The sequence below is a fragment of the Vipera berus genome (genome assembly GCF_964194415.1).
Source record: "Vipera berus genome assembly, chromosome: 4".
Lineage (NCBI taxonomy): Eukaryota > Metazoa > Chordata > Lepidosauria > Squamata > Viperidae > Vipera > Vipera berus.
In genome coordinates, this window is record NC_138206.1 from 72,556,953 (window position 1) to 72,571,206 (window position 14,254).

Genomic DNA, 14,254 nt, shown 5'->3' on the forward strand with positions numbered 1-14,254 from the left:
CATAACACACAGCTCTGAGGGAGTCACTCAGCTTAGCAGAACCCAAGTGCAGGATTTTTATAAACTACAGTGGATTAAAAAAAATATCTAGCTGATTTATAAATACTGCTGTTCCACTTTCAATTTAAAAATAATTCATTCCATTCTTGTAAAAATATCACCTTATCTTTTAATTAAATTATAACGCAGGTCTCTTTTTACTAAAAAAAGTATATTATTAAGAGGGGAAATACTAAAATCAGGGAGATCAGGGAGATCAACTCCAACAACATTTAAATATTAAAGATATCAAAATCCTAAAAACAAAAGAAGAGCACAAATTCATGTGTGAACAAAAATAAATAGACATTACTGGTAATTTTAAAATAGGTATGCCTACAAATTATTTTAAGTTAAGATGCTATTTTTATTTTTCCTTTTATAGGCAAGTCAGGTTCCTCAGTTTTCTCACCAATTGTAAGCAGTACAAGAATGACAGTAGCATCACAAAATACAATCTAGCCACTGATTCTTCCAAGAATCATTTATTTACTAATGTAAAGAGTAAAAAATCAATCAAATTGCTAAGGACAATTTTCAAGAATTGTTTAATCTGTTGAAGATTCCACATAAAGCTGAAAACTGTCATGTAATCATAAAATGGATCAGAATTTTTCCCAGAATTGTTTAAAATTTATCATCTTGTGCTCCAACTTTATATGTATCACCAAAATGGAAGATCTGGGAAATCAGATGCAAGCAAGCTGGGAACAGATGAAAGAACAAGAATACCAAAGAATACCTGATCAAGTAATATCACCTAGAAACAAGGAAGATTAAGTAATCACTGGAAACAGGAAATAAGCAGCAAATTACAGCTATAGCCAAAACAATTAGCAGATACGAAGCTTGATTTGCTCCCTATAGGCCTAATCTCCAATTTCAGTTGAATCAAAAACATTTCTACCAATCCATCAATGGAGTGACTACATCAACACCCAACAAAGGGAAAAACAATGTAGTTCTGGATGCAGCTACCAGAAAACCCAAGGAAATACATAAGAATTCAACTAAGATAATGAAGATGGATAATAAAAAAAACCTGAAATGAAAAAATCTTGTAACAACAGAATGATGAAGAAAAGGGAAGGAAAATCTAGAATTGGTCAGGTGAAAATGAACTATGACAAGGAGGTAAAACTGAAGATTGTTTAACACCTGGCAAAATCTACCTGATAATGAAAGACTCAACAAATGGGGCAGCAGCAAGCAACTTACAGCCAATACTTGCTTACCAACAATTTTCAAATTACTAATTGGCATGGTAGCTGATGCAGTTCAACAGCATATAGTTGGAAACAAGTATTTTTCACCTGAGCAGGAAGGAAACTGTCCAAACTGTCCAAGATGATTCTGGAAAACTGTAAGAGAAAGAAAACCAACTTGAATGTAGCTTAGATTGATTACAAGAAGGCATTCAATTCCCTGCCACATGATTGGATAATCAAGTGTCTACAAATAAAGAGGAGTCAGTAGAAACATCAGAACTTTATGCAAAGATCAGTGGCACAGTGGAAGACATGGTTGCTGGTCAGTGGTGACAGACTGGGAGAGATTAATATCAAGAAAGAAATCTTTCAAGGACACTCACTTTTACCACTACTGTTTGTCATTGCACTGATTCTTCTGTCAACAATACTGAATAAGTCAGGCTATGGCTATCAAAACATCAAAAACATCAACAGGCTATCCCACCTCCTTTACACCATCTGAAATAGAATTGGTGCTCAATACCATATATACAGTCAAGATACTGTAATGGAGTTTGAACAAATGGAGAAAATAGGAAAATAATTAATAGGAGACAACAGTAAAAACTGAAGGAATTAAGATGCCCTTTGGAAATAACATCAAGATACAAATACTTGGGCATATTTCAAGCTGACAACAAACACACTGAGGTCAAAAAGAAGGTTAGAAATAAATACAGGGCTTTTCCCCCTTTTCCCCTTCTTTTCTTTTTTGCAAATAAATTAAAGAAAAAAAATGCCATAGATAATTCTAAAAATTATTTCTAAATAAAAACACAGACCAGTCTATAAACACGATGAACAGAGACAACTAGCATTGCTATAAACTAGCATTGCTATAAATGCTATAAACAAAATTCAGTAAAACCAGAAATACCTTCCAGTTACTACTGGCTCATATCTTTCAGCTCTATTTTGATTCATTTGTATTAAAGTTGCCATTATGGTTTCCTACTATGTATATGATGCTGGTGTTATTTTACCTAGAGATATTTTTTTTAAGAAATGACCTTAATATATTCAAACAATCTCTACGGTCTCATTTGGAGAAGATTCCAATAATTTCTATAGAGACAAAAATAACTATTTCTTCAGTTTGGTAGTAGTGAATGGATATAGTTAAACATACAATTCTTTTCTTCAAAAATTTCCTTCTTTTGTCCTACTCAAGCTTTTCCCTGATTTTATCAAAACAGATAGTAATTCAGTCAATTTTACTAAAAAAAAAAGTATTTTGGAAAAAAAGACATTTGATATTCATCTTTGCAGTTGACAACATAATTATTTTCTTCATTGTTTTCCTTGTTAAGAATAACAATGCAACACTGAAAGTTATTTATACAGCATCTAACTCTTCCCTTTGTAAAACTTTAAATACGGTAATGAAGAAATCTTTTAGAATCTGTACTAGTCATGTCAATATATTTAGTAAGAGCTTAAATCTAAAAGGGATTATTTTGAAAAGAAATGTGTTTAAAATAGCAGCCCTAACATAGAAGAGGCTTTGCAAAAATTCAGAATTTTAACTTCTACCAGACTGTTACTTTCCACGTAGGCTGAAACACAACATATTTTGGTTGATTTGATTTGTCTTCATATATTGTGTAGTCCTGGCCTACTTTCCTTTATTCTATAAACTAAGGTCAAGCAAACCATGATTTGGGTTTTAAACCAATAATCAACAAGTATATTCTGAATGTTCCCCATCTGTAAATTTGAAACTGATAATTAGTAAAATAACTGATTAACTTTAATTATCTTATATTGCATTTTTTGAGTAAAATATGGGTGATTTATTATAAGGGATGTATTATTATACAATAAGGTTTTCTGTTACAAGTGGCTAGAAGTTTTCAACACATAGAATTGCATTAAAGATTAGCTGCAGTTAATTTGTTAAATACGAAATGTTTAAGTTTATATGCTCACTACAGCAGATTCACTATAGGAACTCAGCCATTCAGTTTAAAGTTTATCCCACTGATGTACTGTTGAACAGATATAGTGTTGGAAGATATGGCTTTCAGTTGTCCCCAACTCTACAGTTAAGATGAATAGCTCAGTTAAATAATAAAGGAGTTTCTTTATTATGTCTTTTTAAAAAAATCTAACTGTAAAGAGAATCCAAGATACTGTACCTAATGATGCAAAAAGTACATTATATGAAAGTAAAAGCAGAACATAGAAAAGCAGAGAATTGAAAACCAGAGCTGTATCAAAAGCCATTTATAACATGCATTAAAAGAATCCAAATATCTATAGAAATAATAATGGTTTAACCATCCATCAAAGAACTTAGATAATACATTTAGAATATAAGATTCTGTTTGGGGAGAATCTAATGCAGATCTGTACCACTCATTTTTACTCATTAATTCTCTCAGTCATTTTCTCTCTGTATTATATGGTGATTGTGTGAAAATGTGTTTCCCTGAAAATAAGACCTATCCCAAAAATAAAGCCTAGCTTGATTTTTACGCTTGCGCCTAATATAAGCCCTACCCCCAAAATAAGCTCTAGTTAAGAGCCTACGTAGCTGGTCGCCTGCCCATTTCATCTGGTTGTTCGTGATGCCACCGCCACAAGGTGAGCCAAGGCAGGTGGGGGAGCTTCACCATGCAGCACACAACCACTTACCTCAGGGCTCCCGCAGCCAGGCCTCCCATGCCCCAACACCTGCCTTGCCTAACAGTGGTGATACTAATAGCCCCGTCCAGCAGGAGCCTGCATTTCTTTTTTCTATCCAGCCTCAAACCTTCCCTTTTTGGAGAAATTTGTTGTGAATGTGATCAGTCTACTAGATTATGAAGGAAGCAGATTATCCAGACTATTTTCAGTCTGGGTTTAGACTGTGGTTCGGTATTGAAACAGCTCTGGATCACTTATTAATGACATCTAATATCTCATCCAATGCTGATATATGATATTCCCAGCATATTCAGTTATGTATGTTCACAGCTTTGAGTTACTTATAAAGTAATAAAGGCAGAGTAGAAATGTAATAAATAAATAAATTTTAGAGAAAAATGATTGAAGCCATGACATACCTATAGAACAACTGTTGAGTAAAACTTCAGCTTTTAGTCCGAAGCAAGTGTGGAACTGATCTGCAGGAAACAGCCAGAGATGGGCAAAGTGATTGATTGGAGAAGCCGCTGTTATACGACTCCATGTCCATTCATGCATTTACCTTTGCTTTCTTTAAAAGGCTCTTTGCTTTCGCTCTAATCTACAACTTTTTGTTAAGAGATGGGAATTTCCCAGACTGGAAGGGGACCCTATTTTCCTAAGTAAAGGGAGGAAATGTGCCATCTGAACATTGCAGTACAAGTTAGGAAATTGAACATCAGTGTGTTAAAATAACTGCATTACAAACTAAAGTATGAGACGATCTTAAGGAAACCCCCTTAATAGAACATGGAAATTTTATTGTTTTTAAAGTAACAGCTTAATATATATGCTAAAGGGAAAATTCTAAGCTGCTCTGATATTAAATAGACAATTATGTAGCAGGTAGAGGAAGTACAGAAATAAAACTAAAAAGACTTATGCTATGCAAAAAAAAACCTAGGTCATGGTTCATGCATGGCAGAGGGGAAACTTAGAAAACGGGGAAACCTGTCATCAAATGCTATACTAACAAAGGAAAGGGACGGGGAATAAACTTGTAAAGTGAGGGAAAAATCTATTATTCTGAGTCCATCTTGTGAGAATGTCAGCTTCCCTACAACACATCCATGGGTCAGAGAATGCACTGTTGGACTACTGCCAAGCTCTCATCACCCTCACATGCCACCTGCAGGACACCGGTGCAAGTCATGCCAGTGAAAAGCACCCCTGAAGGTGATTTGGGAGACGCACCTGAACTCGAAGTTTTCACACTTCTTATTCACAACCACAGACATTATACCATCATAAAAGAAATTTTAGAAGCCCCCTACAAGCCTGGGGAAAGCCTCCTGAAGGACTAAAAACGAAGAGCTGAGCCAGCTTCACCCCCTCTAGAGAAGGTTCGAGTGTAGACAAGGCCCTGTACTCCTACTGATGGGGTGTCACCTACAACCCCTTTACTCCTGCTCCTGCCACAACGCTCTCCCCTCCTTCTCCTACTTTCTTACCCTTTTGCTTCTCCCACGTATAAAAGATCTTGTTCAAGATATTCAAGCTTCCCTGAAGATTGCTCCACCCAAAGAACCATTATACCCTTGTCATTCATTGAAGGTTGGCAATTGGGTCCTGATAAAATTATTTCAGTGCAAAAATTGTTTAGCTCCTCATTGGAAGGGACTGTTCCAGATTTTATTGACCACTAACACTGCTGTGAAGTGTCAAGATCTGGCTTCCTGGATGCATGTTTCGCACTGCAAGAAAGTACCAGATGAGGAAATCACATAACCTGAGCCAACTGACCACAATAAGGCAAAGACTGAAGCTTTGCCCAACAGGGAAGCAAGTGCTAGTAACCTCTGCTCCCCACCAGCATGCAATCTCCGGCCCAGATAGCACCAACAAGTGAACTCCAATCCACCTTCCCCAGACAACTGAAAAAAACTTTATACCACCTTTTCCGACACAATGGAAGCCCAGAGGCGCATGAAGGAAACAATCTACATCAGAAAATGCCTCTCATGCCTGCTGAATGGACTGTGGTTGTGTTATTCTTTATTGGCATTTGTCTCAATTTATATAAAGCTCTGTACACTTTTATTTTTTTTAATTCCATTTATATCCCGCCCTTCTCCGAAGACTCAGGGCGGCTTACAAGCTTAGCAGTAGCCTTCATTCTATGTATATGCCTGCTTATTAGGGCTTTCATACACCCCCCAGCGGCATTATTACAAAGTCAGCTTAATTGCCCCCAACAATCTGGGTCCTCATTTTACCTACCTCGGAAGGATGGAAGGCTGAGTCAACCTTGAGCCTGGTGGGATGCGAACCTGCACTAATTGCAGGCAGCTGGTGTTACTTAGGGAGGCATTAGCCCACTGCTCCACCAAGGCTCTTATCATGAGTCCTAAACCTATTGAGGTTGTTTGTGTCTCCCAATAAAATTCCTTATACGCCCCTATGAAACGATTGTAGACCCTTCACCCCAGAGTCCCTTTAATCTTATCTTCTTGCTTATGATTTGTGTTGTCCTTACAGACAAGAAATGGAGACTGTGGAAAACGAAAATATTGGCTATTGTTTTTCTGTGAAAGATTTAGGCCCAGGTGAATTAAATCAGGCCACATGGAAAAAGTATTGAACCAAAGTCTGTGCTATGCTCAGTTTTACAATCTGAAGGAACTAATTGTAATCTAAACTGCAACTGTATTTTACTTAACATGATTTTGCTAAGCTTGCTTGTTTCAAATACATTTAGAACACAAGGACTGGAATTGTGAGAAATGGGGAACTGAAAGTAGTTGATAGGTGCAGGTTCAGATGTACATGGGTATAAGGAGAGTTATGATCAGCAGAAAGTCTGCAGAAAGTGCAAGGTTGCTGACCATCTGTCTACAGTTTTAGGATGGGAAAGTGTATAAGTGCATGTGCTTCCCCTTCCCTTCTCATCCAGTCCGCCAACCAACAAAGGTCAGTGACTTCTGCACTAAAGAGAGAAGATGGTAAGGAAGTAACAAGCAGTAGGGAGAAAGCAGAGCTGTTTAACTCATTATTTGCATCAGTCTTCACACAAAAAGAAATTATAGGACAACATACCAAAAAAAGTACTGCAAAAGACAAACTAGAAAAAAATTAAAATAAGCAAGAAAATGGTAAGAGAGCACCTATCTGACCTTGATTAATATAAATCACCAGGACCCGACAGATTACATTCCTGAGTTCTGAAGGAGCTGGCAGATGTTATCTCAGAACCATTGCACCATATCTTTCAAAAATCCTGGAGCACCGGGGAAATACCTGAGGATTGGAAAAAGGCTGATGTGGCTCCCATCTTAACGAAAGGGGGGGGGGAAACAGACCCAGGAAACTACAAAACAATAAGTCTAACATCGATACCTGGGAAGATCCTGGAAAAGGTAATAAAAAAAACAGATCAGCAAACAACTAGAAGCAAATAAAGTTATAACCACTAGCCAGCATGCGTTTGTCAAAAACAGATCATGCCAAACCAATCTTATTTCATTCTTTGATAAAGTGACCGAATTAGTAGACCAGCGAAATGCTGTGGACATAGTATACTTAGATTTCAGTAAGGCATTCGACAAAGTAGACCACAATGTAGTATTTGGTAAGCTAGAAAAAGATGAAATAGACAACATCACCATCAGATGGATTTGTAGCTGGCTGACAAACCATACTTAACAAGTAGTCCTTAATGGTACACATCCACATGGAGAATAGTAAGCAGTGGGGTACCACAAGGCTCCATCTTAGGCCTAGTACTCTTCAATATCTTTATCAATGACTTAGATGAGGGAATAGAAGGCAAACTCATCAAATTTGCAGATGACACTAAATTGGCAGGAATAGCCAACACCCCAGAAGACAAGCTCAGGATTCAAAAAGATCTTGACAAATTTGAACAATGGGTCCTATCCAACAAAATGAGTTTTAACATGGAGAAAAGCTAAGTTTTACATTTAGGCAGGAAAAATCAAAAATATAAGTACAGATTAGGCGACACCTGGCTCAAAATCAGTAACTGTGAGAAGGACCTTGGAGTCCTAGTGGACAATCACTTGACTATGAGCCAGCAATGTGCAACAGTAGCCAAAAAAGCTAATACAGTCCTGGATTGCATAGAATCAAGATCACACCAAGTATTCATTTTATAAAACCTAGTAAGACCACACCTGGAATACTGCAGCCAATTTTGGTCACCATATCAGAAAAAAATATATTGAGAGTTTGGAAAAAGTTCAGAGAAGAGCAACTAAGGTGATCCAAGGCCTGGAGACTAAAACATATGAAGAATGACTGCAGGACTTGGGTTTGGCCAGTCTAAAGAAAAGAAGAAATAGGGGTGACATCATAGCAGTATTCCAGTATTTGAGAGACTGCCACAAAGAGGAGGTGGTCAAATTATTCTCCAAAGCACTGCTGTGAAGTGTCAAGATCTGGCTTCCTGGATGCATGTTTCACACTGCAAGAAAGTACCAGCCCCAGACAAGGAAATCACATGACCTGAGCCAACTGACCACAATAAGGCAAAGACTGAAGCTTTGCCCAACAGGGAAGCAAGTGCTAGTAACCTCTGCTCCCCACCAGCATGCAATCTCTGGCCCAGACAGCACCAACAAGAAGTGAACTCCAATCCGCCTTCCTCAGACAACTGAAAAAACTTTATACCACCTTTCCCACACAATGGAAGCCCAGAGGTGCATGAAGGAAACAATCTACATCAGAAAATGCCTCATGCCTGCTGTATGGAATGTGATTGTGTTGCTGTTTATTGGCACTACCGGGCCCCAGGCCACAGTTTGGGGACCCCTGCTTTAATGGACCTACAGTATCTTCACTTTTTTCTTGTTAGTAATAAGTTGAAAGAAACTTTTTTTATTATCCTTGTTTTCTGTTGCAAGTCTTTGAGCCTTTGCTTTCCTGACTTTGCATGTTATAGCTGTCTGCTGATAATCAGCCTTAGTTATGTGTCCTTCTTTCCATTTTTTGTATTTGTTCTTTTTGTCTTTCAGTTTGATAGATCTTTGTGCAGCCATGTTGGTTTCTTCTTGAATTTCTTATTTTTCTTCTTCAGTGGTATTGTGCTGGACTGGGCTTTTATGATAGCATTTTTCTGAGTTTCCCATACTTCCTGAGTTGTTTTCTGCTTTAGGATTTTCATCCATGACATCTTTCCTAGGTTTTCTCTGAGTTCGTTAAAATCAGCTCTTTTGAAGTTTAAGACATTGGTTGAATTATTTTCTGTTGCTTGTGTTTGCATTATATTGAATTCCAGTATGATGTGGTGGTCACTTTCCCCCAAGGTTCCTGCAACTTCAACTCCCTCTATCACTAATAATGACAACAGGGACTGTCACTATTTCCTTCACTAAGCAACATGCCCACATGATGTCATGTTTTAGTACAACATTGTTTAGCAATAAAAACTCTGGTCCCAATTATTGTCATTAAGCAAAGATTTCTTATATAGCCTAGAGGAAATCATACACTTTTTTGTCTAATAAAAGAAACGTAATTGGGCTACAAAACGGCCCAGCTCATTATGCAGACTAAAGCTGTACAAATGTAAGTCAAAAATTATTTCCAGTTACACATTTAGGACATGTCTGTAATTCTTTAAACCAAGATTGTATTTTTTCAGTCTTATAGTACAGCTGAGCAACTGCAACCCCTGATAAAAGAAACAGCTATTTTAAGAAGCTGCAGACAGGCACAATGATATGAGCTTTGTGCACTCTGAAACACATCTTTGCTTCTGAACATGAAGCAATGCACAGTCATAATATAGACTATTTTGAAAGACATTAGCTAATAATCTGATTTCTTCTGTTCCTATGATCACATATCCTATGAAAATGAATACAAAGCCATCATTACAATTGCTATAGAAAATTTCCTTCTTGTTCATAAAACAAAAAAATATCCTGGGGCAGGAAATCAGCAAAAAATTAGGGACTGATGCTGCTGTTAAATGTGAAAAAGACCTTGAAATCATCTGATCTGAATACCAGTAATTACAATCCCAGTAATGTCTGATCCTGTCTATAATTCATGCCAACAAGGCTACATAGAAAATTGCTTTTTACTTTTGTTTTTGCAAAAATATTTTACCAATTAACCAGTTCATATGAAAGCTGTTTTCTTTTCTGACAGAGCTTGCTTCCAGACTCTGTCCATGGTAGCAAAGCATATAACTAATAAAGCAAGAGCACTTTAAGTTTACATTAAAGCAGAGGTCCCCAACCTTTTGGGCACCAGGGACCAAGAAAGGTTTTTCCACAGACCAGAGTGTGCATGGTTTTGTGTGCTGCCTGCATCCCACAGATGGGGCTTTGCTTATTTGTGCGGACTGGTTGCTGGCATGCTGCTGCCCGGTATCGATCCACGGACCAGGGGTTGGGGACCCCTGTATTAAAGCAATTGCATGAATTTAAATTTTCAGAATAGCATATCCTTTACAACCATCCTCAAACTTTACACAAAATACAGATCAGCTTTTTAAATTGTGTATGTCATGAAGAGAAAATTATAAATATTATTAAATAAAAATGAGAGTGGAATCCTTCATAATTCTATTTAGACAAGTAATTTTCATAGAGGTATTTGAAATTATCAAGTAAGATTACCTAAAAATACCTAAAAATAACATATAATGTATTTCTTTAGCTGGGTCCCCACTAAATTGTAAAAGTATATATGGAAGTACAAACATAAAAATGAATTATTCCTGGGCCAGCAAGCAAACACACTCTGTACAAATTTCCTACTGATTCTGCCCATGTTTGCTGACTACTGCTGCTTCTCAGTTAATAATATAAATCCTTTATTTCATTCTTTGTAGCTTACTACTACTATGTTGTTTCACAGTTGCCAACATCTCAGTAATGTCTTCTGCTCTGTCCAGGTTATTTTTCTGTATTTTTTCTTTTATGCAGTTGTTCCCAATGGTTAAAAAAAATATCACACAATGAATTTTAGGGCCTCATTTATATTGCCCTTTTTCCTTATATTGCTAACAATATCCAGGAGATCAGACAAGTATTAAAGTTATTTGACATATTTAACATTAGGAGTTACAAGTCCCAGAACCTCCCATCAAAATTAGTTTTGATTGCAGGGGATTGTGGGAACTGAAATTCCAACTACCTTAGGTTTTGCCTGGCAATTTACAAATAATAAAGTAACCATGACATGGATAAAGGAAAGCATTTGGACACACATACTAGTACAAAGTCTTAGGAAGAATAGCAGCCAACCCCTTATTTTCAAAATAGTGGTAGAAAAAACAATAAAAACACAAACCATCACTTAAGAATTTGATAGCATAAATTATAATTCCTTCTGATAATAATAATGATAATAAGACTGTTTAGTAGGTGGAACTAACCAGATAGTTATCATTCATCACAAGGATGCATTTTAGGTGCAACATATTAGTTCTCCTTCAGAAAACCAAAGTGCACACAAGGATTTTTCTGATATGAGTCAACCACTAGATAAAATGTTAGTATCCTTACACATTCTCACTCATTTCTATAAAGATCTGATCACTTCTAACAAAAGTATTAACATAAAATATCTAATTATGGGGGAAAATAGGATTGAAGCTGATGAGGTAGAAACCAGTAGAACCTAGGCTAGAAGTAGTTATATAAGTATTTATTAGATGCTTTGCAAAGTGAACTGTTTGGTTACCTAAAAATGCTGAGGAAAAACCCAAGAGTTTTATCTTGGAAGAATAGGTTGTTGTAGGTAACTCTTCTACATGTACCTGGCTTCATTCTTGTCTATAATAACACAGATAGTATAGCAAAGTCTCGTATAAGAGTCTTCTGCTGAGTAACCCAATTACTGAAAAAGAGATTAAGCATCTGAAAAACTGTGAAATATCCTTGGCATTTGGAAGTTCTTGATTTCACACCTGTAGTGTTTTTCAATGTTAGTCTACTTGTACTATATAAAATTATCTAATAAGAGTATTCTCTAGGTCTAAATTCCATTTCAATGACTGAAGATCAGGAAAATACATTTTGTCCAGTCTGAAAATGGAACATGTTTCTTATTCAAACAAAAGTTGATTTGTGATGTTTCTTACAAAAAGTTCAGCAGTTCAAGCCCTTTCATTATTTACTGTTTCTTAGAACAACAGTTGGAAACACTACTCATACCTAAGTATATTACAACTAATGTAGCAAATGTCACAATAATTAATATTTAAAAAACAAAAAGACTAAATATAGGTTTTTTTCTTCAGGAATCCTCTGCAAGGCAGGGAACCTAATATGGGAGAAGTACACCTACAGCAGATCAAGAGATGTGTACCAATTAATTCTTTGAACTACTCTGAAATAAATCTCAATCTGATCATTAGTATTTCTGTGAGTCTGAGGCCAAACTTTTCTCTAAAAGTTTCCTTTCTTTTTGCATTCGTGTTGTGAGGAAACTAAGAATAGGTAACATTTCACATATGCTATAATAAACCAAAATAAATTTAATCATACTCCAGCACTGATCAACTGACAGCAGACTTTGGGGTATTTCACATCTTCTCTAAAAATATTCATGATGCAGTTCTAACTTCAAATAAGACAAGGAGACCAACTAGGTAAGATGTATTGCAATAACCAGGGCTTTTTTTCTCATAGAACGCTCAGAACGGAGTTCCGGCACCTTTTTTGGATGGAACCTTGTAGGGTAGGTAAGGCGGGTTATATGACATGTGTGAGTTCCGGCACCTTTTTCTTTTACAAAAAAAGCACTGGCAATCAAGTAAAACTAAAGATGGACAATTTAGGCAAGCTTCTGAGCTGGTGGAAATGTTTTCTTAAAAAAACAACCGAACCATAAAAAGTACTTCAAACTGGAAGTTCAAACCCGAAAATTTAGATCCAAGGAGTTGGGAAGCAATCGCTGGTGGGGGGGGGATCTTTAACCGCCTAGCTTCATTCTACCGACGCGTTGAAAATCACCCACAAGGAAGTTCATTTCCAGGGACTCAAGCACGACGCAGCTTCAGTGTTCTGGAAGCAGCGCCGCTTGCCCGGGAAAGAGGGGATCCATACTCATTTCCCCAGGAACCGCCCCCCCCCCCCACCTCCATGTCGAAAACCGCTTGGATGTATCCGGGGGAAATCATCGGCTTAATGCCGCCAAATCAGAGCAGATGCCCCGACCCAGCAGAAGGTGCCACCAATTGGCAACGGAGACCTTGACTCAAGTGGCAAGGAAGTTGGATTAACGACTCACCTCTGAATTCCTTCCATTTCTCTACAGCCCCCCAGCACTACAGAGAACAGCACCGGAACTGACATGATAATCAGTATAGGCGGCGGCAGCAGCAGTAGTACGAGCAGCAACAACAGCAGCAGCAATTCGCGTGGGGGGGGGGAGAAGATGTACGAAAAAGGACTCGAGAAGAAGCAGCACCTACCCGGAGAGCTTAGCAATCTTGACAAAGCTGAACACATCCATCCAGGGAGCCGCCTAAGCAACGCCTCACTTGTGCACTCGCTTGCTCATTCCAGCAACAGCTCCGTGCCATGAAGAAGGTTATGCATGACTGCTTTCCTTCGCCAGCAACAGCGGCTATCCTTGCCGAGGAAATTCCCGGTGACAGCTCCTGCTACCCCCCACTCCGGCCGGCAGCTAAGCGTGCAGCATCTACCGTCACCAGGAAGATGTTGGAGAAAGCGCGTGCCCGCGCACCTCCCAGCTTAGCTCGCTGAGGCGTTAGCAGAAGTGAGCGCGTGTCCCTCTGCGCCTGCGCAGAGCCTGGGGAAAAGCAGGAGCAACTAACGGATGGCGAGGTGGCAGTGGCTTGGATTCGGAGTGGGCGAATAAAAGCTCAGCCTGCTCCTACAAGAAGAAAGCTGTCGAGCTTTTCAATGAATATGAGTGGGTTGAACTCTTCCTCAGAAATATCTTATCCAAATGGCTTCCCCCACTACAAAGAGTATCCATAAAAACAGAGGAAAAACTGACGATTTAAATACACAGATTCGGAAACCTGTCTGGGCAAAGGAAGAAAGCTAGAGTTAGATTAAAGAAAATAGATGACTTGATCTATTAGTTGGGGCCCTATATTATCAAACAGGTGTTTGAATATGGTTAGAAACAGATAACCTTTAGATACTAAAAATCATATTTAGAAAGGATTTATACTTAGGATGATGTATTTTTTATGAGATGGGAAACATGAAAATAGCAGGATGGCTCTCAACAAGGGAAGTTTTTGCTCACCTTAATGTAATCACTGCTGAGAAAAAAAGTAATTTATAAAAGTATTTTGAACACTGAAGGGAAAACAAAATTGAAATAAGGTGACTTTAACTGCAAAT

The 14,254-nt window shown here is 37.8% G+C and overlaps 1 protein-coding gene across 1 annotated transcript in view; it reads right to left on the reverse strand.

Moving 5' to 3' along the window:
- FRMPD4 (FERM and PDZ domain containing 4) overlaps positions 1-13,388 on the reverse strand; it is a gene marked incomplete at its 5' end in the record, with an annotated part of 287,687 nt that extends 274,299 nt beyond the window's left edge. Inside the window, one exon of the mRNA XM_081326671.1 lies at positions 13,348-13,388. Coding sequence (XP_081182797.1) covers positions 13,348-13,388 — 41 coding nt within the window. The remainder of the gene's footprint in view (positions 1-13,347) is intronic.
- Between the last annotated feature and the right edge of the window lie 866 nt (positions 13,389-14,254).